At 42.2% G+C, this 26,538-nt stretch overlaps 1 protein-coding gene across 1 annotated transcript in view; it reads right to left on the bottom strand.

The window, feature by feature from the left end:
- Ahrr (aryl hydrocarbon receptor repressor) overlaps positions 1-26,538 on the bottom strand; it is an 87,089-nt gene that overhangs the window by 36,989 nt on the left and 23,562 nt on the right. The window contains exon 4 of the mRNA XM_075977785.1: positions 9,555-9,652. Coding sequence (XP_075833900.1) covers positions 9,555-9,652 — 98 coding nt within the window. The remainder of the gene's footprint in view (positions 1-9,554; positions 9,653-26,538) is intronic.

Below are 26,538 nucleotides of genomic sequence, written 5' to 3'. Positions count from 1 at the left end.
AACACTAGGGGGGAAATTTAAAGTTAACAGAGAAATTATCTTATAAAATAAATCATGTGAGAACCTTGGAACTGAGAAAATATAAAACATAAATAATTCAGTGAATGAGCTTAATAACATATGTAGGTTACAGAGAAAAGAATTGATAAAGTTAAAGACAATTCGACATAAATCATCCAACCCGAGAGAGAAAATATCAGGAAAAACAAATGTTCCGATCCTCAGGGACCCATGAGACAGTATGAAAAGGCTAGTACCTATATAGCTGTTTCAACTGACTCTCCAAGTAGAAGACAGAATAATAATCTCACACAAAATTTTTTAAAGAAAAATAATGCTTAAAATACCCAAATTTTGTGGAAATAAATGTACTGGTTCAGGAAGATCAATGAAATAAAAACAGACACTATCTAGGATTTGAACCCAGAAACATCATTACTAAAGATCAAGATGAATAAATTACTCCTAAATGTAAAGCATTCAGGAGCTACTGGAAAATAAAAAAGATTGAGGAGAAGCACAACAGTGACTGTTCAGGTTTCTTAAAAGCAAATATGGCAAGATCTTTGATTGTATCGGCGTAAATAAATGCAATGCAGATATTAAAGAATATTTACCACTTTAATGATAAACTTACAGAACCGAAGTTCCAGCGTAGTACAGGAGGTAGGAAGGAAAGGGCGGAGCCTCCTCCCGCGTTTGCGGCCCATTTATCGGTACGCATTCGCCCGAGGCAAACCCCGCTCCCTAAAGGGGCTGTCTTAACCCTACATTTGCTAAGCCAGAGGTGTGTGAGTGGCGGAGGGGGGGGGGTGATTGAAAAATTGTTGTTCTGTGAATCTTTGGAAAGCTTTGAAGCTTGAATAACAGTTCACCAAATGGGTGAAAAGAAGGAAGGAAAGACTGGGTAGAGCAGATTAAAAAAAGATTGAGATAGTACTAGAAGTGGAAGTTATCTTCCAGAGTATGCTGTGTACATTTATTCCTTGCAAGATTTCACCTAACCAAAGGCCTTTGCATCAGCTGCTGGAGAGGCAGGCATCGTTAATGAGAAAGCCGTGGTCAGCTGCAGCACTAACCCAGAGCTTGTCAGACCTGAGAAGCTGGTCCAGCACAGCAGTTAAGAGTGGGTCCATCCTGGTGTGCCCCACACTGCTCTGTTTTGTTGAGACAGTGTCTCATGTAACACAGCCTCAAATTCACAATGTAGCTGAAACTGTCTCGGCCTCCTAAATGCTGGGATTAAAATCATGAACCAACATATCCTGCTTACATTTTTTTATAATAAAAAGTTATGAACTTTATTTTTATAAAGTGCAAATAAAAACATTAACCCATACGAAGTCTATACATCTCAATGAACTTCTGTACAGTTAGAAGAGCCATTTCATGGAACAATTCATGTTAAGTGATAAAATCTTTTTATGTTGTAGTAAGATTTCCTACCTTCTCCCCCCACTTCCTTTCTTTAGCTGTGGAATCCCAGCACCACTTGGTGCTTGATTATAATGGATGACAGTGGACCCCCAAAGATCCTGTCCAACCTTGGGTCAATTAGTTCACCAAACCAAAACCTCCAGGCCCCTCACACCCAATATTTTAATCACTCTACCCAGCCATATTCTGAACATACTTCACCAGGGACCACCTGAAGAGTCTGATCTTCCTCTTCATTATTCCTCATGAAACCCCCAGATCAGCTCAGGTCCCACATCCAGTGTACCAGCCTTGTCTAGCCATCTCTAACTTCTAGTAACTGGTCAGGCCACGCCTCACCTCTCCTCAACCTCTAGGCCCTTCAAGTGTTATAATCCAACGTGTTTTCCCAACCAGAGTGATTCCAACAGATCCTTCCCTTCATAAACTTTCCTCAACCTTGAATCAACCCCTAGATTCTAGGCTTAGACCAAGATATACGCCCTGCATGCTATCCCAGCACCCTGTGTTCACCTGGTTTTATTCCACATAATCTATATTCAACCTTTAGGTCCAACCTATCCCAGAAATCCTGTGTTCTCAAACAACCTGCTCTGTAAATATCAGACACAGAGCTAACAAAAGAAGTCCACATGCCCAGATCTCATCACAAAAAGACAAACAATATGAAAGATCAAGTCAGTATCTTGACCCCTAAACCAACACTCCTATAAAAGCAGTTGCCAATGAGAACTACATAGATAAACCCCAGAGCATAGTTTAAAAGAACAATCATAATTTTTACTAAAAATTTTAAGAAATTTGAAGAATACACAAAGAAACAGCTCAATGAACTTAAACGGGATGAATGGCTGATGGATGCCCAAGAAAACACAAACATAGACTGATGGAAATGACTAAAAAAATCCAGGATTTAAAAATGGAATTCAGCAAAGAGAATTGAGTAGAACTCAAGCTGAGATGAAGAAAGAATCAAAAAACAGAAACCAAAAAGCATAACTAGAAAACCCAAAGGAAAGTCTTATAAATAGAATTAATCAAAAAGAAGATAGAATATCAGGATTTGAAGATTAAAATAGAGGAGCTAGACAAAATAATAAAAGAATTTGAAAATTTTTACATACAGGAAATAAACATGCAGGAAATATGGGACAGCATGAAAAGAGCAAACGATTGAATTATAGGAATAAATGAGGCAGAACACTTCTAGTTCAATAGCATAGAGCAGATCTCCAACAATAAAGACTTCCACAAATTAAGACATACACACAGAGATACGAAAAGCACACAGAACACCAAATAGAAGACCAGAAAAGAAGCTCCCTACTGCAATATCATAGTTAAAACACCAAGCATACAAAGCATAGAAAAAACACTGAAAAGTTGCAAGAGAAAAAGACAAGTCACATATAAAAGGAAAACCCACCAGAATAATGTCTGATTTCTCAATGAAAGCATCAAAAGCCAAAAGAGTCTGAAGAAATGCATTTCATGGTCTAAAACACTATGACTGCCAACCTACTCTGATGTACCTAGCAAAACTATCTGACATAGGTGAAGGAGAAAGAAAAACTTTCCATGATATAAAAAGACTTAAAATATTATATTCAACAGACCAAACTTAAAGAAAATACAGGACACACTATTTCAGGCTGAAGAGAGGAATGAGCAGCCAAGAGACCACAAAAAGAAAATATACAAAGCTATAGTTACTGAAACATAAAGACTACTGAGAACACAAACAAAACCAAAAGTCAATAATGCAATAACTGCAATTAACATACCTTTCAATAAAAAGTTTAAATATTAATGATCTCAATTCTCCAATGAAAAAACACAGGCTGGCTGAACCCATTTGTCTGTTGTCTACAAGAAACACATCTTTTCTTGAAGCATAGGCACTGCTTTGGAGTGAAAGGATGGACAAGAGTACTCCAATTAAATAGAACCAGAAAGCATGGAGCCATCACGATTCTAATATCTGACAAAATAGACCTCAAACTAAAATCAATCAGAACAGGTAAAGGACACTTCATTCTAACCATGGGGACCAATTAATCAAGAAAACATTATTCTTATATCCAGAGATAGGTATAGCTCTCAGCCCTCATCAAGAAACCTCTCCTTGCGGACTGAACCAGCAATCTTCTGTAAGCAGGCAAAGCTTTCAGTGAAGGGATTGGGACACCCACAAAACCTTTGACCTACATTTATCCTGCCTGCAAGATGTGCCGGGGAAAGGTGGTGGAGAACTGGTGGGAGTGGCCAATCAATGACTAGTCCAACTTGAGACCCAGGCCATGAGATGCTGCCTGGAGGGCCAGGAACCAGAGTATGGACAGCCCGGAGACCTAGGATAGAACCAAACACAACTGACCAAAAAAAAAAGTCAACGAAATGATTCCTAATGCTCCTCTGCTATATTTTTAGACCAGAGCCTGGCACAATTGTCATCAGAGAGGTTTCATTCAGCAATTGATAGGAGCAGATGCAGAGATCCACAGCCAAACATTAGGCAGAGCTCAGGGAATTCTGTGGAGGATTGTGAAGAAGTGTCTGGAAGGACCAGAGGAGTCAAGGGCACAACAAGAAAACAGCCCACAGAATCAACTATCCAGGGCTCATTATGAGGGCTCACAGAGACTGGTCAATGGTCAGGATGCTTGTATGGGAGTGACCTAGGTCCTTTGCATATATCTTGTGGTTGCATAGCTTGGTGCTCTTGTGGGACAACCGGCAGTGGGAGCAAGGACCGTCTCTGACTCTTTTGCCTGCTTTTCAGACTCTTCCTCCTGTTGAGTTGCCTTGTATAGCCTTGATATGAGGGAATGTGCCTAGTTTTATTGTAACGATCTGCCATGATGGTTAGTATCCCTGACAGGCCTGCTCTTTTCTAAAAGGAAAGGAGGAGTGGATCTGGGGGGAAGCGGATGTGGGGGGAGGTATTGGAAGAGTAGGGAGGGGAAACTGCAGTTGGAATGTAATATATTAGAGAAGAATAAATTAAAAAGAAGAAAAGAAACATCTCCTTGTAACAGATGGAAATAATTACAGAAATGCAGAGAAACATTATCATTATTATTTTCTGCCTAGCCCCAATTGATGCATCTGCAATACAACTCTTGCACCTAAAGTTCAGTGAATAGAAGAATAAGGGGTAGAAAGACTGTAAGAACCAGGGAGCAGTAAGTTTGCAGTGAGGGTGCATTACCTAGAATGTCAGAGAAGCTGCACCCATGTAATCTCATCAACATGGCTACCTAAACAAGATATGAACAAGGACAACACCAATAGACATGCTAACATGGAAGGGTAAAATACCATGGAGCCTCAACCCTAGACAAAGAACTACAAGCAACTAATGAGTGCTGAGAGTGGGAGAAATAGTCTTCCCTAGGCAAGAGGCCTCAAATTGATATCATGGTCATACCTGCAATCATATTCATACAAGTAAAATATGTATTAGGCAGGTTGCATTTATATATTTATGAATATTCATCTGTCTATCTATATCTATCTCTACAGAATAACAAAGAAGCAGAAATCATGAATTTGAGAGTTGGGGAACAGATACATAGAAAGGATTGGAGGGGGAAAAGGAAAAAGGGAAATGATGTAATTATATTTTAATTTAAAAATATTTTTAACTATTTTGAAGGTTTAATGCTAACCCTTTATAAACTGGAAGCAATATATAAGTGTTATTTATTCTGATGCTGCAAAGTTGTTTCAACAGTTGAAAACCAAAGTAATTCATAGTGTCAACAGACTAAAGGCAAGATAAACATTTTCAGCTTTATAGATGCAGAAAAATCACTTTAATTTCAACATTTATTCATAAGAACTCACAGAAAAAAAGCATGGGACAGAATTTCTTAATCTAATGTAAAGCATCTACAAAACTCAAAGATTCAAACAGAAAAACTAAGCTGGTATCATGCTTGATTTAGGATGACTGAAGTTTCCCCTAATATAAGGAACAAGGTTAAGATGTCCCTTTCACACGGTACTGGGAGCCTAAAAATGTATGATGGCAGAAAAAAGTAGGTAGCTTCAAACAGTAAATATAGATTTGGGAGTTGTCAAGAATGCTTACTGCTTTTGCAGAGGACCAGACTTCGGTTCCCAGCACCCATGCAGGGCAGTTCACAAATGTCTATAATTCTAGGAGCTCGAGGTGATCCAACACCCTTTCCTGGCCCCGCTGGGCACTTATACTCATGTGCACATACCCTGCCCATTCATATAATTAAAAACCTTTTTAGTGTAGATTATCTCTGTCCTCAAACTATATAATCAACATAAAACAGAATTCCATGAATCTATGAAAAAGCTCCCAGAACTACTTAATTAATGTATTAGTCATATTACACAAAGTAAACCTAGAAACCAGATTGCATATATTTTACCAACAATGAAAAATTATAGCTAAAAAAGGTCCATATATAGAACAACAGAAAATACTGAATACCTAAGTAAAAGTCTAACACAGAGGATCTGTGAGATGAAAATTATTAAACTCTCTTGAAAGTGATTAAAGACTTAAATAAACAGACACACATATGCTTAGAAGCTCACTTGAGTTTAATAATTCCAATCAAAATCCTAGCAAATTTTGAAGATTTATTTATTTATATTTTATGTGTGCAAATGTTTGCCTGAATATGTGTGTATCAAGTGCAGGAAGTACCACGAAGGCCCAGAACATGGCATTGATCCCCTGGAACTTCAGTTACCAATGATTTCAGTTGCCAGTGGTTTTGGGTGCAGGAAAATAAAGCCACCTCCTCTGCAATAGTAGCAAGTACTCTTAATCATTGATCCATCTTTCCAGCTCCCAGAAGAAATTTTTAAAGATGTCAATAAGATCATTCTAAAATGTATGTGCAAAGATAAAGAAACTAAAATAGGCAAGACAATTTTCTGAAAGATTTATTTATGCATTTTATGTATATGAGTGTTTTGTCTGCATACACATCTGCATACCGGAAGAGGGCATTGGGTACCCAAGGACTCCAGAGTACAGATGGTTATGAGCAGCTATGTGGGTGCTAAGAGTTGAACTCAGTATTTCTGGAAGAGCAAATCAGTGTTCTTAACTGTTGAGTCATCTTTCCAACCCTGGCAATACAATTTTGAAAGAAAAAAGAGTTGGAAGATTCAGATCATCCAGTGCTCAGAACCGTATGTAATGTTGATATGCCAGATAAAATTCAGAGAATGCAAAATGTAAAACTTACAAAACTGTGAAGGATGGATCAGTAAGATGGCTTAGTAGGTGTAGGCCACCAAGTTTGGCAACCTGAGTTTAACACCCAGGATTCACATGGTAGAAGAAGAGAAAGGACTCCCTCAAGTTATCCTTTCACCTCCCAAGCATGCATGCACACATACACACACACGCACATATACATACAAACACACACACGCACAAACACACACATAAACAAACACACACATTCACGCACTACATAAATAAATGTAAAAATAATTTAAAACTTTGAAGAAAACATAAAAAAATCTTTGTGACTTTAGGATAAAGAGTTCCTACACGTGATGCCAAAATCGCAACCAACAAAAAAAATGGCAAAAGACTTAATAAAAATTAAGCATTTCCAGTTTGTACATCACCTATCAAGAGGATGAAAAGCAAGTCACAGCCTAGGAGAAAACTTTCACAAATTTCACATGTGACAAGTGACAGGTGTCCAGAGTGTACAATGAGCTCTTTAGACTAAATAGTAAGAAGGCAAAATTGTGGTTTTTATATGTGCAAAGGATTCTAATGGTTTAGTAAATAGAATACAGACACAGAGAAGAGATAGTTAACATCCTCGGTCAAGAGGAAATACTAGTTCAAATGGTGAGGATCCAGCACTCACCCACCAAAATGACTTTGGGTGAGGGATAAAACCAAAGCAACCCCAAGAACATGGAGCAGTGGGCACCTTTTGAAAGCATCCTTAGTCTTGTAGTTTGAATTCCCTGCCCTGGAGATGAAAGAAAGACCCTACACGTAACCTACTTGGTTCCAGACAAAGCATGGCTGGAAACATGGGAAGAAGAATGCAGGTGTGGAAGGAAGAGTAAAGAAAGTGGTGAGGGGTCAGTTTGTGGAGTAGGCTGTGGGTGGAGGTGTGGAGCCTAAAAGGGAGGTATAAAGGGAAGTCCAGACATGAGGAGGGAGACAGGAGAGGAGGTGTTGAAGAACATGTACCTGGTTAGGACTTCGATCAGACTACTCAGGTATCTAGGGTGCTGTGTGCATACTCTGTGTTTTATAATTTAATACAAAAGTTTAAGGAGGATTTTTATGAGTCTTAATTTTTTAATGAATCTTAATTTTGAAAAGATATTTGTGAAGGATGTAATTCAAACTAGGATGCACTTTAAAGCTCTGCTTTTACTATCATTGACAGAAAAAGCAATATTAGAGAAAAAGTAATAGTACTTAAGAATGTGCTTTCTAGCACATAATGGTAAGTGATAAGGTTGCACATATTTCTTCCACTGAAGGACAATGCTCCCCAGAGAGAAATGGCAGTGTCATCTAGGTCTATCCACATTGACCATAAAGAACTGAAGCCAGATCACATGCTATTCTGAGCAAGCACAACTGCTTCTGTGTGGGGGCCCCTTTGAGAATGCAACTCCTTGTATTTTTTTTTTTTTTTTGGTTTTTCGAGACAGGGTTTCTCTGTGGTTTTGGAGCCTGTCCTGGAACTAGCTCTGTAGACCAGGCTGGTCTCGAACTCACAGAGATCCGCCTGCCTCTGCCTCCCGAGTGCTGGGATTAAAGGCGTGCGCCACTACCGCCCGGCTTCCTTGTATTTTTTTAAATTGAAGGATTTATAAACTAATCAAAGCCTAGATTCTTCACCAGAGGTAATAGAACTTAGTGATGCTTCCTCACCCTAGCTCTTTCTCCATTAGGTACCCCTGGGGTTCCCAGAGTCCCCTGGATGCTGTTGCTCATGGCCAAGATAGACCCAGAACACTCTTCTTCAACTTAGTTCACATTGACTGGCTAAAAAGGACTAAGTTAGGAAAGTGTAAAAGGCAAGAAGACCCAATACAAAGGAAATCTGAGCCATAGGAGAGGATGCAGAAGCCTATAGGGAAGGCAAGTAAGTCTGGAATGGAGCCTGGCACCTGGCTGTCCATTATCCTTTTCTTCCTCTAAATGTACATGAGATTTTCTAATGTAAAATATATAGTAGAGGAGGTGAGAGGGTATGACTTCACCCTGAAAGAAGCTATTCCCTCTGTGGGTTCTTAATATTTTCATTCCCTCTTTTTAAAGCAGGCATAGACAGAGATGGTGCCTAAAATTTGAATGGTGATGAACATAAGGCCAACCCTCTCCCACAGTGATTAAGAAGAAAAGTGAGGAACTACCAGCTCCTGGCATCTGTACTGCCCACAGAGGCTCACCCAGGGCCTGGCCCAGTGAGGATGAGGTCAAAGGAGTACAACTCTGCCCTACCCTATATTCCCATCATTTCATTTCCTGATCTTTTTGTGCCAGCCCTCAGCCCTCAGACACAGTTCTGTTGTGACCATCTTCTGAGATGTCAGAGACCAAGCTTGAACACTTCAGAGAAATCTCCGCACCAAACAGTCTGGGGATTCATCTCATACGGGAAAAAGTCCCACCTAATGTAAGTCCCCATCAGCCTGAATGCCAGTGTGAAATTAAGAATTGTCAGGTCCTGCTTGCATAGGACTCTGGGTGAACCACATAGAAACTCAACACTGACTATTTTTAGTGTTTAATTTGGAAATAAATGGCCTAATATTTAGGTTCTTTCATCAGTGGGTAAAACCAGCAAATATGGAATGACAAATGATTCTTAGATTTAGCAAGAGGATGATGAAATCCTTAACTCCTTCCTTGAAGTTGTTCTCTGCCCACAGATCCTAGCTTAAGCAGTCTTGGACAAGTCTGGCAAATAGCTCATGAAGGCACATTAGTGCCTTTCAACTACTTATTAGGAATCACACACACACACACACACACACACACACACACACACACACACACACACCAAACAAATAAATAAAACCAAAACAAAACCATCATGACTGTGTGGAGTTGCAATGAAATGTGCTCTTACCTCCAGCAGCAGCCGTCCCTCCTGCACAGGGAACCCTCTGTGTGAGTGGTCTTCAGGTGGCAGGGCTGGAGCTGGCCATACACATGTCTCCTGCAAGGCTGTCAGGGAAGAATGAACAGATGAGCCCTTTGCAGAGCCCAGGCCTGCTAGTGGTTTTTAAGTCATGTTTTTCTTATGTTTGTCTGAATTATACCACATGGTTCCTGCTAGATGTTCAACCTAGGCTGTGCTGTTGTCCTATACAAGATATGCAGCATCTCCAAAAAGTTCTAAAAGAGTTGTATAATTGGCAGGAGGATCAAGTTGAGGCCCCAGGTCAACAGGAAAGGGTGACCTAATGTAAAAGTGTAACCAACTCATGTACCACCCACCCTCATCTTGGAAACTGCTCTTGATTCTCCCTTCTACCCAGTGTGGAGACAAAGTATGGCTTCCTGCCAGGTCCCCTTCATGATCAAGGATCCCAGGATTCCCACAGACATGTCACCTACTGAGATCCAAATACCAGCAGATCTCAACAGAACTGATGAAAGGGAACCTGTCTGCCATCTGCTTCAAGGTTAGGTAGGTCAGGGTCCTCTGAGTCTACCCGTATCCCATACCCTCATCTCTCCTGGAAGGGAGTAGCCCAAATGTCCTCATCTGGAGATAAATGATGTCCCCTGAGAATGCCCACACTTTCCCCAAATGCTTCTGAGCCTATGAAGATGACGACCTCCCTGGTACCCCTATTCAACTCTGGTCTAAAGGCTTTGGGAAGGAAAGCTCATGGTTCTCTTACTAAGCTGGATTCCAGTCTTTGGAGACCTAAGACAGACAGAAAGTCCCATTGTTGAGGGCCACAGCATTCTTAAAAGTACCTTCACTGCCTGCTCACTGCCCACCTCATGCTGAAAAGGATGAGTTTGATGGGCTGGGAGTATTTTTCAGAAGTAAAAGTAATATTTGAATCAAAGTTCTATCATTCATGTGTCACATGGCTTGGCCGTCAAACCCAAGAGTGGTGGTATAGTTTGGTAATCCTTACCTAGAATCTGAGCCTCATTGTGACTCCATGCCTCCCTTTCTGAGTGGTTCCTACCATTCTACTGTCAGCTGGTACCATGAAAGTGAACTCCCCTTTTTCTGCAGCTCTTAGCATCTCCAGAAGATTGAGGAATCCAGGCTCCCAGGCAGCCCTACTACTCTGGGATCCAGATACTGTTTAACACCCTGCCCCACTCCCCAACAGACTTACACCTGGCCCTCAGACCTAGCCTTCCTAGTCTCATGCAAAGCTGTTGTTTCAGCTGGTTGGCATCCTCCACTGTCCCAGAAGTCCATGGCATCCTCAGACAGTCCTACCCACATGCAAGGGTCTTGGTAAGGACAATGCACCCTGTGTAACAGGCCACCCTTCCCAGGGGAGCCCAGGAGACTGTGGCCCCAGTGGCAGTGACATGACCTTTGGGACATGGTATCTTTCTCTTCCTTTTTTCAGCTACCATTTCTTACCCTTGTCTCTCCCAACTACTGAGACTGGATTTTCTGCACTAAGTAAAGAATGTACCATTTTCTTTTCAGAACTCAATCACTCCTGGGAGACCTGAGCCCCTGATGCCTCTAGGGCAATGGTTTTCAATCTTCCTAATGCTTTGACCCTTTCATACAGTTCCTCATGTTGTGGTGAACCCCGGCCATAAAATTATTTTCGTTTCTACTTCATAACTGCAATTTTGATACCGTTATGGTCATAACGTAAATATCTTTGGTGATAGAGGTTTGCCAAAAAGGGTCAGAACCACAGGTTGAGAAAAAGCTGCTCTAGGAAAAAGAAGGGGGTGGAGCCAGACTCCTTGAAGCCTATCTACCAGTTCGTCTTCACCTCTAACCTCCCCAGTTTGGGCCTCCTACACAGGAGGCAATGATACATTGAGTTTCCAGATGTGGCTTCAGGAGGCCCCCAAGAGGTTCACTTTATAGTACTCCTCTTCTTCGCGAAATGCTCTGCTTCTTCTCTGGCGATAAGGAACTGAGAGACTAGCTTACACGCGGAGGCGCTAGAGCCCCGGGAGACATCCCCATAGCCCTGGGAAACATTCCATGAAAACTGCAAGAGTTAAAAGAACAGCTGTCTCCTCGTGCTTTGGGGTGAGGAGAACAGGAAGATTAGGCCTGTGTAGGTCCCATGAAAACCAAGGCATTAGCCGTGAGGATTCCCAGCGGACAACTTTCTAATGGCCTCCCTGCAGAGGAGCAACGTTCCCAGCACCGCTGAGTTTTCACAAGGCTTCCAGAGAACTTAAGCTAGGGTGGCTGAGGGGGCGATAAGCTTGTTACACCGGGACGAGGGTGGGGGTGGGGCTGCTGGATTACTTGAGCACAACCCAGAAATTGGCCAAATCTACAGGATCTCCCTACTCCAACCCCGAGAGCCAGCTCCGCCTCTAAGAGCGGTTAGGTCCAGCAGAGCTGAGCTCCTGGGACTCCGCCACCCCCATCGCGTGCTTGGCGCCTCCGGCTTCCTCCTGCGGCCACCGGCGTCACGCGATGGCTGAGATCGCGTGCGAGTGAATGGGGCCCCACCCGGCAGGCGTGGGGGTAGATTGGTTGGGGGCCCAGACCCGAGGGAAAGGGATAGAGGTGTGGCCGGGGACTGGGGTGGGACCGGGATGGGAGGGGTTTGGATTGTCTCACCTCCCGGTCCAGTAACGCCTGCCTGCAGTGGCTGATCGGCCGAAGGAGGGTGTCTTTGCTACGTGTTAAGAATGGCGGGGGTCACTGGGATCCCCACAAAGCATAGCTAGGGAGTAGGTGTCTAAGAACCAACAGAGGGTTACGGTGATCCACACGCCTCCGAGAGTCTCCCCACTACTTCCCTCTGCTTTCTTCGTGGCTTCCGTCCCTCTACCCTGCTCCTATAGACTTTCCCCGCCCCTGTCGGCTTCTAGGGTCGTGAGCAGGAAACTTCAAGGCACCAACCCCTACAAGTTTCGACCAGCTCTGCTGGGGCCACTGGCAAGAAGAGGGACCTGCTGGGGAGACCCACTCAGAAATGAGCACAGAAATTCCTGTGCTCTGTGCCCAGCTCGACCTAAAATCCAGGTAATCCTGTCAACAACCCTAGTCTTTCCCCAGCAACTGTAGATGCAAGGCAGATCAGTAAATCCCTACCCCAGGAAACACAGTCACTTTTGAGATTTAAAGGGGCACTTCAAGGAGTCCTCAATTGGTCGCAATCAACTGGAGCCAACGAATCTTTCACTTCTCTTATTTTCTAAAACCTTGAAGTAGTTTATTTGGAACAGCAAGATTTTGAAGAGTTACCATGGAGACAGCTGAAATTGCTACACACAGCAATGCAGCCAGTACAGGCTATCCTGTACACTCAGCTTCCTAGTAACATATTTCCCTTTCTCCACACTTAGCAGGCAAGGAGGATCTCTTCTCTGGATGCTAGATACACACAAATCCAGTTATTTTTCTGTGGAGGAGAAGCAAGAAGACTGAACCATCTCTACTCCTGGGTAGTGCTGTAATGCCTGGAAAACGACTCCTTTTTTCTCTTTTCTTTCAGCTCAGTGATGTCAATTCCCATACCTGAGTGGTATGTCTGATCAGTGGGACAGTTGTTTCTATAGTTACTTTCCCCCTGGACTTGCTATGGTCAGAGACAAAGTTGAGCAAGCCAGCTGGAGCAGAGAGATGTTCCAGAATTTTGGCTAAAGTTTTCTGAATGTTTACAAGGCTGAGTAAAGTTTATTTTAGATTGTCAATAGATAGAGATGTGGGTCCCAGGCAGAGCAGAAAGGAAGGGTAAGAAAAGGAAAGGAAAGAGAAGCAAAGGGGGAGAAAGAAAGAAAGAAAGAAAGAAAGAAAGAAAGAAAGAAAGAAAGAGAAAGAAAGAAAGAAAGAAAGAAAGAAAGAAAGAAAGAAGAGGAGAGAAAAGAAGAAAAAGAAAGTAGGAGAGATGAGTTGTCACTCGGGACTCACCCAGAATCTCCTGGCAGCAACCTGGACTGTCCTGGACAGTTGAAATCTCTGAAGCATCTCCTGGCAAATAAGGAGACCTGACTGGAATTTCAGTAAGCCAACTTACTTTAGAGTCCCAGAACTACAGCTGGGAAGAACAGGCCTCTGTCAGGATTCAGTCTACAGCATCACAGTCTACTGTGAACATAATGCCAAAGTAAGCAGCAGGGCAGAGACAGTATGGACAGACAGAATGACACATTGTCCGGGTCTTGTATTAGGTCACGCTATGCTTCAAGGTTCTACCAGTCAAAACCTGTTCCACATATTACTTCACGTGAAGAAGGTGTAAGGACCAACAGACCCACAGGTACATCACAGCTTTTCCAAGGTACACAGCTGCCAGGCTGCTGGTAGAACACTCAGCAGTTCTAGAAGGCAGGAACAAGTAGACATGAAAGAAAGCCCTGGATTCCTGGCTACCCTGTCTTGAGAAAGCTCCCTAAGTGAAGTTGCTTAGATATGGACAGGTTCCCTGAGAGTGTCTCAGGACCGAAGGGGATACCCTGGCAACAGTAGCCATTGGTTCCACAGTCTTGTGATATTCACAGCCCTTTTGTGCATCTAGGATGTTCAGTTGTGCTAAATGCATGGGCTCATTTGTGCATTAGGCAGTCTGGTGATTGCCTGATGGTGATGCACCTACTGGGGATCCAGACACAGGGTTCCTGCCACATGCATGGAATCTCATTAATTTGGAGAAAATCCAAGAGTCTTTGGAAAGGACACATCTGAACCTCTTGCTGACTTGTTTCAGATGTTTGAGTGAACAGATCCACAACCAAGGACTGGCCTCTACTTTAACAAGGACAGTGCCTGGGGCCATGACCAACATTGCTTTGAGTATGTGTGAGTTGCCCAGTCACACAGCTTCCAATGTCTGAGGTTATTTCAGGTAGGGTAGCATCTGAATCAGGTCCAGGGAGGCAGGTCCAGCTTCCCTAGTGTGGGTGGTATCTCCCAACTGCTGAGGCCCGAAGAACACAGAGACTGGTGAGGGAGAAATTTGCCCTTTCCTCCTGCCTCTGGGTGAGCTGGAACATAGCCTCTCATTTACATCTGCTCCTGATTCTGTTTGCACCTAGGCTGGATCACAGCCTTCATCTCCCAAGGGTTCCCATGGATTCAGCTTCCATGATACATGAACCAATTCCTCATACTGCCTGCCTCTGTTTATCTGCTTCTCTAGTGAACCCTGAAGTATATATGTCCAAGGCCAGTTTTGGGATAAAATGATACTGTGTCTGACCTCCAGGCTTCAAGCTGCACACTGGGCCAGTATCCTTTATGTTGTTTTCTCCTCCAGCCTTCTAAAGAGGTTAGACAGTTTAATAGGAATATGCCCCATCACCCCAGCCTAGCTGCTAGCTGTGCCTTACCTGGGACTTTACCAAATACTAGTCTTGGGATCTCTGCAATGCCCACTTATCGTTCAAAATATCTTTTTACTACTCAGTCCCTCAGACAAGAAAAAACATCGAAACACGAATAAACATTCACCCAAATGTAATATTAAAAAATTGGGCCGGGCGGTGGTGGCGCACGCCTTTAATCCCAGCACTCGGGAGGCAGAGGCAGGCAGATCTCTGGGAGTTCGAGGCCATCCTGGTCTACAAGAGCTAGTTCTGGGACAGGCACCAAAGCTACAGAGAAACCCTGTCTCGAAAAACCAAAAAAAAAAAATTGGAGCATAACTCAAGTTGTATATTATAGTAAGTTGCTGCCTTTGATGTATAATTTCCAGATTTTTAAAATACATTCATTAAAGATTTCACACTTCCAAAAAGTTTACAAAGGAACAAACATACATACATACATACACACACACACACACACACACACACACACACACACAAATGCATTTCCTCAATGCAAATCAAAATTACTGAGATTCCATCTTACACCTGTCATAATGGCTAAGATCAAAAGCACAAATGACAGCTTATTCTGGAAAGGGTGTAGAGCAAGGGGGACATTCCACCATTGCTGGTGGAAGTGCAATCTTGTACAGTCAGTTTGGAAATCAATCTGGTGGTTTCTCAGGAAATTGGGGCCAAATTGTGGGAGTTTCCCTTGTAGCAGACTTATACCAGACTCCATAAAGCCTCCATTTCCAGCTAAGACTCATGGCAGCAGTGGATGCACAACTGAATTGGCCATCCCCTGCGATTGAACTGGTGACTACCTCAGTTGTCTGCAGACTCAAAGAGCCAGGACCAAACATTGGGCAGAGCTTGGGAGTTCTGCTGAGGAGAGGGAGAAGGAATTATAGGAATCTGGTGGGGGGAGCGGGTTAGGGACATCACAGAAAAACCCACAGAAATGGCTAACCTGGTGCATGGGAACTCACGGAGTCTGAACTGACAACCAGGGAAGCTGCACCCTCTGCATATATGAGACAGTTGTGTAGCTTGGTCTCTTTACGGGACTTCTGGCAACAGGAGCAGGGGCTGTCCCTGGTGCTTTGACTGGCTCTTGGGAACCTATCCCTCATGTTCGATTGCCTTGTCCAGCCTGGTACAGGGCTCGTGCCTGATCTCAAGGCAGCTTGATAGCCACGCTTTGCTGATGTCCATGGGAGGCCTGCCTCTTTTTGAGCAAATATAGAGGAGAGGTGGATTGAGGGAGGGTGGAGGGAAGGTGGGGAGAGAGAGTAGAAGGAAAGGAAGGAGAAGGGGCTGCAGTTGGAATGTAAAATAAATAAATAAAATTTTAAAACTGCATTTCCTCTGAGCCAGTGAGAAGTAGTCAAAAGGCAGATATGTCCCCATCTCTTCTTAACTCCTTGCTTTGGGTTTTACTTCTCCCCACAGGCTCTTTGTGTAGCTTCATGCAAACTTCAAAGGAGAAACACCACCCTATCTGTCATTGTGAAGAATGAAAACCAAATTAGCTCCTTGTAGGAAGGAAGAACATAATTTGGGCACAATGCAGATCCCTATATTTTTCATGGTATAAAGTCTCTGGTATAGCAAAAACTAGGTGTTCTCGTGGATTTTTATCAGAAATGTTTCAGCAAACAATAGCAAGAGAAAGTTCTCCCATATCAGTGAGGGCTCAAGAAGTGTTTTGTAAAACAATAACAACAAAAAATGTGTTTTAAAATAAAATATTTTAAAGTTAAAGATGTACTAAATTCATAGTTTCATGATGCTAGGGTGTGAATATGAGCATGAATAAGGCCTACAGCCAGATACTGTTCTGACAGCACAGACTGGGTGCCCTAGAAGTCAGGGAGAGTATATAATCTACTTGTAAATAAGAACTGATTGCTGTAGGAAGTCCTACCTCCCTGTTCCAGTTGTGGGATTCATTTTCTGATCTCTGTTCAAACAGAGGATTCTGATTTGTGAGTCTACCCCTAAATAAATAACCATCTATTTCTCAATTCTGAGCTAGTGTGGGATGGAGGATGAAAGTTCAGTAAATCATTTGGTTATCCATGAGTTCAATTTTCAGCAACACACACACCACAAACACTCAAAAATAAATCTATACATTATTATAGGTCATTAGCTCCTATCAGGGTTTTGCTGTAATTGTGATTAACAGACACAGATTGAATTTAGTAAAACATACTGATATCTCAATGTCAGATACACAGGTCCTTATGAAGATATATCCTCTTGTTCCCCGTAGTTGCTTCCCCTTTCAGCCTATCATTCAACCTGTCATTACCTATCCCTGACTTTATACAGCAGAGAATGAGATACCACATGTGAGACAAACATAAGAAGAAACACTGAGCAGGGAGTCAGAGAAGCTCTACTGTGGCTTGAGAATGAGGGGTGATGTCAAAAGTATGGTTAGGCAAACCATCTGAGGGATGGCCTTTGAGAAAAGATCTGGATGAAGTAATACCAAGATGTCTAGAAAAATAAGCCCAAGTGTTTACCTAAACCCTAAGAAAGAACCAGAACCCCAAACAGACATCTGTATTTCCAGGCTACTGGATGGGAGATGTCAGTCTTTCAGAAACCTGGGATGTGGGAGTGAGAGTAGAATGGAGCACATGGTCATGGCCCATTTCCTGAAAGAAGAGTTAACAGAGTTCGTGCTGAATAGAGCACCCTGGACACCAGCAGCCCTGGCTGGAGAGAGGCCACATATACTATCATTGATTTCGTGGACTGGCCTTATCTTCCCAATCTTGGAACTTGGGCTGCTTTAGTAACATGCCATCTTGAGAACAGAGTCTCTTTCAGAATCTTCCTGTTCGGCCAGCCAGCGGTGGCGCACGCCTTTAATCCCAGCACTCGGGAGGCAGAGGCAGGCGGATCTCTGTGAGTTCGAGACTAGCCTGGTCTACAAGAGCTAGTTCCAGGACAGGCTCCAAAACCACAGAGAAACCCTGTCTCGAAAAACCAAAAAAAAAAAAAAAAAAAAAAAGGATCTTCCTGTTCTAGAGACAGAGCTCCTGTATGTCCCCTCTCAAGGGTCCACTGATAATCAACCACACTAACACAGAAAGCTGCAGCTCCGTCAGCACAACCATTGTGGTGCCCCACAGTATCTTGGCCTAAGCGGTGTCCTGCATAAGGGACAAGAGCTCAAGCCGCCAGGGAATTCCCTCAAGATGCAGGAGTTATGGTACTTTCCTTAGGCTAGGACACCTCTTTATTCCCCTTGAGAATGCTCCTCTGGTGAGTTACAGGGATACAGCCTCCATAGTCTACACCCCGAGCACCACTTCTTCCAGAAACAAAAGCTGACAATATCAGCAACTGGTACTTTCTTCCTGGGTCCTGAGTTTATATCATTCAGCATCCCATGTCCACTACCAAAGAAAATTCTTTCTATAATACCTGAGGTCTAAATCAGGAAACACTTTAGACACTGCTGTCTGATATCCCTGAAGGCTCAGTGGGGTTATATCTGAGTTCACAAGGAATTACCCATATTTATAAGATTGAGACTTGACTCCTATCCTTCATCCTCTGCATCAACCCAGACTTGATCTAAAACCAGATGTTAAGTACCCAAATTATTAAACTAGAAAAAGAAAACATAGGGGAAATACTTTAAGATATTAGCATAGAAAAAAATGGCAAGTGTCAAGATGGCTCAGTGGGTAACAATGCTTACTGCCAAATCTAACAACCTGAGTTTGCATCAGGACCTACATTGTACATATGATGGAAGAATGCTCCCCGCACCTCAGGGGAGGAGGGAGAATAATGTAATATAAAATATAAATTTAAATGTAATTTTAAAAACTAAAATAAGAAATATGATATAATCCTCAATTCACTTCTGAGTTAACAGCCAAAGGAAATGAATATATCAAAGAGACATTAACTCTAGCACCATTCATAATAATCAAGATATGGAATCCGCCTAGATGTTCACTGATGAATTAATTGATATGGAAAATATGATGAATAAACATTGTGAAATGCTATTCATCCATTAAAAGGATGAAATGCTATTGTTTACCAGAAAAAAATGATAGAATTGGGTGTCATTGTATTAAATGAAAGAAGCCAAACATTGAATCTACCTCATGTTCTCATTTATTCATGGAGGCTAAAAGTGTTGCTAACGCAAAAGTAGAGAGAACAAAGGTCATTCATAGCATGGGAAAGATAGTGTGAAGAGAAATAGAGAGGGTGGGCTATGGCTATAAAAATAGAGTTCGAAGCAGGAAGTAGCTCTAAAGGACCATCTGTAACTCAAGTTCCAGAAGATCCAATGATCTCTTCTGACCTTTGAAGGCACCACATGCATGTCGTACACAGACATGTACTGAGGCAAGACAGTCATATACATAAAATAAATCTTAAAAAGAAAGAAAATTACCAAATAGGACTCACTTCAAAAAGGTAATAATGGTTCAAAACTATTACTATACTTAATGTGTTAGTTCTAATGACAAAAAGAGAAATGCTAATTATTCTAACTTGATCATTATATATGCTTCAGTATAAGTATTTTACATATTTTGCTCAACCAATAAGCACAAATATTATATTCCAGTTAAAAGTTCTAATTAAAAGTAAAAATAACTGAAGGAAACAAAGGTTTGCAGGTAACAGTTTCCAGGACTTGGGCTGCAACGGTAACTTTCCCACAAGCCAGGAAACCTCTCCTATGCCTCTCCTGTGCATGCCCTGTCCAAGCCCTGCTGAGAGCCGTTTTGTCCTGCTTTCCACAGCCACTGCTGTCCACTCCTCTGCCTTGTATCCCTGGTGCTTTGGGTGTGATACACGGTGCTAACGTAGGTACTCTCAGCAGATCAAACACAACCACTAAGGACAATGAGTACTGATTCTCTCCTTTATGTTTTCCCCCATCGACACAAAAAGGTATTTTGTTTGAGACTATAAAAATCCCATATCTCACCACACTTTTACCATTATTCTTTGTATTTATTGATATTACTTGCCTGAATTAACTACGGCTCAATGGCCACGGAATGACGACTTTATGTTTGCTTCACCTACTTTATTAGCTAGTAGTATATTACAGAGAGATCTTCTCACTGTTTATTTAATTCATTTATCTATACTAATGTATGTTAATAAAATCCTTTTTATTCATAGAGTTATCAGCTATTACTAGTTAAATCATTTTAATGAAAAAATCAGTCCTGTCTCGGTCAGTAGAGAGCCTCCTATGTTACACAATATTCCTTTGTTGTTTCTTCTCTGGCACTAACAGTTCTAGTTTTCAGGTTTTCTTTTCTTCTTTTTTTTCCTTTTTGGTTTTTCTGTGTAGCCCTGGCAGTCCTGGAACTTGCTCTCTCTTCTGAGAGCTGGGAATTAGACATGTGCCGTCACCTCCCAGCCAGGTTATCTTTTTATTAATGACTTCTAGCTAATATTCTCTGGAGTTTCACTGTAAGCTTTTTGTGATTTTTGTCTTTTGACTTTTGTTGATATTTGCTTTACTGATTATCTGATTTCAACATTTTAGTCTACATGCAGGTTTGAGAAGACTAGGACTTTATAGCTTGGGAGTCCAGTGCTTTATGTTTGTCCATTAGATTAACCTTATTTTTGCCTTGTTTACATCTTTCATAAGTTTTACTCTTCTACTTTTTATTCCATAAATTAATCTTTCTGATGATAAATTTATGTCTTTTTCTTATAGTCAATGATTCTTTTATAGATTTTGAGGTTATTAGGAACACACAAATTTTAAATTATCTTATTCATCTGACAAAATGAATCATTAAGTAATTATGTAGTGACTCATCCCCTTTCTCTCCCCAGTGCTTTTAAACTTCAAAGAAAATTTTGGACGTTGACTCAAAGGCATAAGTCTCTCTGTAGGGATTCCTCAGTGTGTCTTTCCATCTTTTGTTCTTTCTTTCTAAACTCTTAGACTTTACACATGCTCTTTGTAAAAATCAAAATTATAAAATATCAATATTATAAAATAAAATATCCTTTAATTGGCATGGTTATTCTATTTATATTTCTTATAATTAGTGATATATTGGACTTTTATGCTCTGTAGTTATTGCACCTATTTGAGTTTTTACTACTTTCTTGTCTTTTTCTTTGATTATGCTTTCTCATTCTGGTTTTTCCTTTGAAAATTAAACCACATTTCTTTCTATTTATTTGTTTGTTTGTCATTTACATACCAAACCCAATTCCCCTTTTCTCCTCTCCTCCCACTCCCCCACCTTCCCCTGCCCCACCCCCACCCACTCCTCAGTGAAGGTAAGGTGTCCCTTGGGAAACCAACTGAGCCTATGGCATCACCTCTTTGAGGCAGGACCAAGGCCTTCCCCCTCCCATACTTAGGTTGAGCAAGGTGTCTCTACACAGAGAATGGGCTCCACAAGTCAGTTCATGCATTAGAGACATGCCAGACACACGGGACAGTTTTTGGCCTTCTTCCTTCTCCCCTTCTACTCCTACTAAGGGGATCGGGAACAGCAGCATCACTGTACAGGAGTGGGATTGGGGTTCATCCTCCCATCCGAGGCTCTTTCATTAGAGAGTTGCATTATGTTTTAACTGTATCACTAGACTTGTACAAATAGCAAGCTAGCCTGCTTGGACAGTAGGATAGAATACTAATATACCCTCCTAGAAGTGACCAGCAAGGCCCTAGGCTGTTTCAGATCCTCCCGGAGTCAGAATGAGGACCATACAGGGAGGTCTGCTGGGAAAGCTAGAAGGGAACCCAAACATCAGTTCCTTATGTCCTGGGAAAGAATCCAGAGACAGGAGAGAGGGAAGGAGAGAGGGACTTATCAAGGCTGTCTGTAATTGGTCAGGTTGATCTTTTGAAATCAACGAAAAGAGGTAGGAAAATAGAATCAGTTCAAAAAACAATCAGTCTGATCTTTTCATACACTAGCAATGATTGTGAAAGCTATTTGACCCTAAGTGTTAAGTCTTAACATGGGCTGGAGAGATGGCTCGGTCATTAAAAGCTTGTCTCAAAACAAAAAATATAAATCCTTTCAACATTTACTCTAACGTCTAAAAGTAAAGTCTCATCTCAGCATCATCTGCTCACATGGGGAGATACCTAGATATGATAGACCCCTGAGCAGATTCCCCAAGCTGTGAGTCTGCGGCTCAAACCATGTGTGTACATCAGAGACACAGTGGCAGAGTGCATAGAAGACGGATTCCAGTTTCAGAAGGGAGACATCAAGAAAAGAAAGAAAGATGTTATGAAAGGCTAAAACCCAACAAGGTAAACCCAGTTAGATATTGGAGTTGAGAAATATCTTGGATTCGAAGCTCTAGGTGGGCTTCCTCAGCCCACAGCAACTTTGGACTCTCTCTTCGGGTCATACTGCCCCTTTAGTGATGGTGAATGCATGTTGTTAGTGGAATTACTTTGTGGTGCTGCCCTATCTCCTTTTGCTGAGATGGAAACATCTGCTGGTGTACTCCTTCTCTCTTCCTCCTTCTGTGGTGGCTGATTAAATCCGTGGTTCATACCACACAGTTTCTTTAACAAGTGCTTGTTCCGCTGCCTCCTCTCTCACTTGTTACAATATGAGTAAGCTAAGGATTTTTCAACTCTTTAAGTTGGTTCCTTTTCTCTTAATTTTTTTCATTCCACCTATTTTATAATAGGCAGTAAAGAAAATCATCAAGGAGCACCCTCAGTAGTCTACTGAGAAATCTCTTCTGTTGAATGCCTGGCCTCATCTTTTTGCAGGCTCTACTCTGGACAAAACAGTAAGGCACAGTCAGGCTGCACTTTTGACAACTTATGAATAAGACTCCCATTTCCACTGGTTTCCAAAACCAGATCTTTGTTCCTGCTGAGTTCTTAACAGAATAACTCACTAATGCACACGTTTATACTAAATTTTGTTCAATATAACAAATGTTTTCTGAGACATCAAGAGCCTGCTCTGCAGGGCTCCTCCTTTCTTAATATTCCAGGATCAGCACAAACAGCCATGTTAAGCAAACAGATGCCCCAGCACACATCTTAGAGCTCCTGCTTCCAATTCCAAAGCTTTCCTTGCATATCTCAGTGTTTGTCTCAATGGAATCCCACTTCTCGGTATTTATCACTGGCTGGGCAGGATGGACCACAGAGACTTATCTTCTCACAGTTTTAGAGGCTGGAGGTCATGGTCAAGATGATAGCAAATTTGGGCTCCTTGAGGGGGCCTTTCTGATTTATAAACACATACCTTGCTATGTCCTCAAATGAGTGGCTATTGCGGGTTTGTATTCAGAGAGGGTTCTTGTGTTCCTTTCATAAGGGCAATAATCCTGAAAGATCACAGCCACAACTTTGGGATCTTCTTTAACTTTTTTTACTTAGAGGCCCAATCTTCAAAAACCATCACACAGCAGATTTGGCCTTCAAGATACACATTTTTGGAGGACACAAATACTTAACCCATAACAAAGACCATTAGGAAAAGAGTAATCCCTCAATGAGAACAGAAAAAAAGGTACGATCTTGTTTAATAATTGTATACATCAGTCCTGAGTATCCAAAGTCATTAGCACTCTCAAGGTACTCCTGATTTTTATATGCTAATAGATGTTGTATTCCCAAGTTCTAGGTCCCAGGTCACACCTAGTGATGTCATGGTGTGTCTGTATTTATCCATCTGGGATTAACATGAAGCAGAGGAGCCTGTTCAGTTCAAATGAGCGTGGCGGCCAGGGCTGACCTTGGGCAGGAACTCAAGGACAGCCAGAAGTGTGTGGAAAGGTATGTTAGGCTGAGAACAAAACGAATCAGCAAACGGTCCCAGATTCCATCCCAGGTGAGCATGGGCCATATGGAGGAGGAAACAACAGCAGTAGCAGAAGAGTAGCCATGAAAAATCCCTAGGTTTTTATGAGAGATGAAGCTAGGTCTCTCTGCCTCTTTTTCTTATTTGTTTTGGTTTTTAGGATCACCTCCTCTCCCTTGAGTGGCTTGCCTGATGGATCTTGTCATTCTAATGACTTATTGGGTAGATGTTGTCCCTGAACCAGGCCTGGGCATGATCTTTAATATCAATGCTTGAGACTCTATACTCCTGGGAGGTCTTCCTAGGCCTTGTCCTGGTGACAGCAAGGAGTCCCTGGGGAGGCTTGGGAAAAACCAACTTATGATATTTCTAGATTGTAATAATGGGGCCAGGGTTTTTCAGAATTTTCTGGTTGATCCTCAGTGCTACATATCCAAGGATCCAGCTTAACGTACGCATGGGAGGACCCAACTCTGCTTCCTGCCCTGTAATAGGACAAGGCTGTCTCTTCAAAACACTCCCTATTTTTTCTTCACCCAAATTTCCCCTTTTGTGGATAGAAAAACTTATAAAAGTGGAAAATCCCAGCCCTGACCATTACCCACAGAAGATGGTGGAAGTAAAGATCTATGGAAGCATGCGGCCTCGTTACACAGAGACCAGATGAACAAAACTAAAATAGTCCACTGCCTCAACCCTAACTGTTCCAGACAGATTCTCATGTCACTATTACCCTCCGAGTTTGGAGTTTCCAGATCGTGTCCTTTTCAGGGGTGATCTTTTATGACAATTTTAATGAAATTAACTCATTCATTCGGGTCAACGAGCATAAACTAAAATCCAATTTTTGTAGATTCATTTTTTTTCTATTCACATAGTTAGAAATGAATTCAGGAAAAATTTTAGAATTTTTTCTCTATGTACAGCTTAAGGGGAATCACAAAATTCAGAATTCTTGGTAAAACATTTGTAGTACAGAAATTTAAAAGGTTGTTATCTTGCCCCCAAAAGCCTCAACACTCTCAGGAAGTCTGTGGACCCTCAGAATTTACTTCATTTCAGCACAGTGGGATCCTCAGGTTTCAGTGATGTGGGAAGACCAACCAAAAGTAGTGCTGCATTCACAACTCAGAACTTTGAAAATGATGGTAAGATGGGCAAACCACTTCACTTCTGAGTTAACAACTGAGCATTTATACAAACTCTTGGGCAGTCTTTGGAATTGGCCGGAAACATCAGGAGCATATCTCCTGTGGGCCAGCAAGCTCTGGCTAGTCCACTGTAGCTCCATCACCAGGCTGATGATCCTTAAATGTGTACTAGCTGAGTACAGGCCAGTCTTAAAGCCAGCCTTTGAGTAGCATCCTCCACAATTCCTACCATGCTTCTTTGGTTGTAAAATGAGTTTCTTGGTTGAAGGTAATGTTACGTGGAAGAGAAAGTGGCCTGCCTTCAAATTCCTGCCTTAAGTTCCTGCCTAGGCTTCCCTCAACAACAGACTGTGACCTGGAATTATAAGCTGAACACATCCTCTCCTGTCCTAAGTTACTTTGGTTAGAATATTTTATCACAGCAAAAGAATGAAACTAGACCACTCTTCATCTCTGTGCCAAGGTCAAGTGTGTGTGAGAGTGCTGTGTCAGTGCAAGGATAGAAAACAAAGCCATTTTCAGTTCTGGACAGAGTCTTTCTACCCAGGGCAGCAGCCCCAGTCTGATCTGAGTGGTCTAGACATGGGGCTGCCCTTGAGGTTTGCTAAAAATGCTCATGGGAGCACTTGGTCACACTTCTCACTTTTAGGCATGTTGTAGAAACCAAAGTCAGGAGCTTCAATTCCATCCTAGCTTCCCACACCCATACAAGATCAGGATGACACAGCATGTTTTGAAAGATTTTCTCAATTTCTTCCCACCCTAATGCCCTGGAAAAACACTCAAATCTCAGAGGCAAACTGAATGCAGCACCATTAGAACTAAGAGTTGCCAGCAGGCCCCAAAGTCGATAGGGGTTCTATGGGAAAGAGACCTAGAGTGGAGGAAATTTGTAAAAGCAATATCTTTGTGGGTAAAAATAGAAACTCTAGAGAGCAAAATGAAAATGTATTGTCATATTTCCACTGTGGTATGGTATTCAAGAAGGCTGGGACTAGCCAGGACTCAGGGGTGCCTGTGGAAGACCTTAGGCAAGGGTATCAAGATGATCCGGCACTATACAAAATTTCCACTTGGCATCCTCCTTATCCTGGAAAGCAAAACTTCTCCAGGGCTCTGGGGTTGTGCCAAGGATAGCAGGTCCCTATGTTGCAAACACCCCACATGCCAACAGGACACTGAGGGTAGAGCTACCAGAGTCTAGTAATACTGCTTACTCCATCAGAACATGTAACCATGAAACTAACCTGAAAAGTCAGACTGGAAACCAAACCATTTAGATTTCCACACTCTTTAAATCTGTTACCTTTGACTGCCACATAATGCAGAAGCTGGGGAGCATCACCCCCACATTCCAACAAAGGAAGCTTCTCAATCTTATCTATGTCTTCAACCCCTATGTATTCTTCCATCCTTCAGATACCGAAGATTCCAAGGAAACCAAAGCCTGAATATCTAAGGAAACAAGATGATGTGGCAGAACACGGGTACAATTCTCAATACAGACGAATGGTAGAAACCATGTTGAACACAGAGAAGGGCTCTGTCTCTGACCACCCACCCTAGTCCTTCACAGGCACCTTTCCCTGCCCCTCTTCCACGGAACAAAGCCACAGTGTGCCAGGAAGTCCAGGGCCCTTCT

This window comes from Microtus pennsylvanicus, chromosome 6, assembly GCF_037038515.1.
Source record: "Microtus pennsylvanicus isolate mMicPen1 chromosome 6, mMicPen1.hap1, whole genome shotgun sequence".
Lineage (NCBI taxonomy): Eukaryota > Metazoa > Chordata > Mammalia > Rodentia > Cricetidae > Microtus > Microtus pennsylvanicus.
The sequence above is the reverse complement of the archived record's forward strand: the minus strand, read 5'-3'. Positions and strand labels throughout refer to the sequence as shown.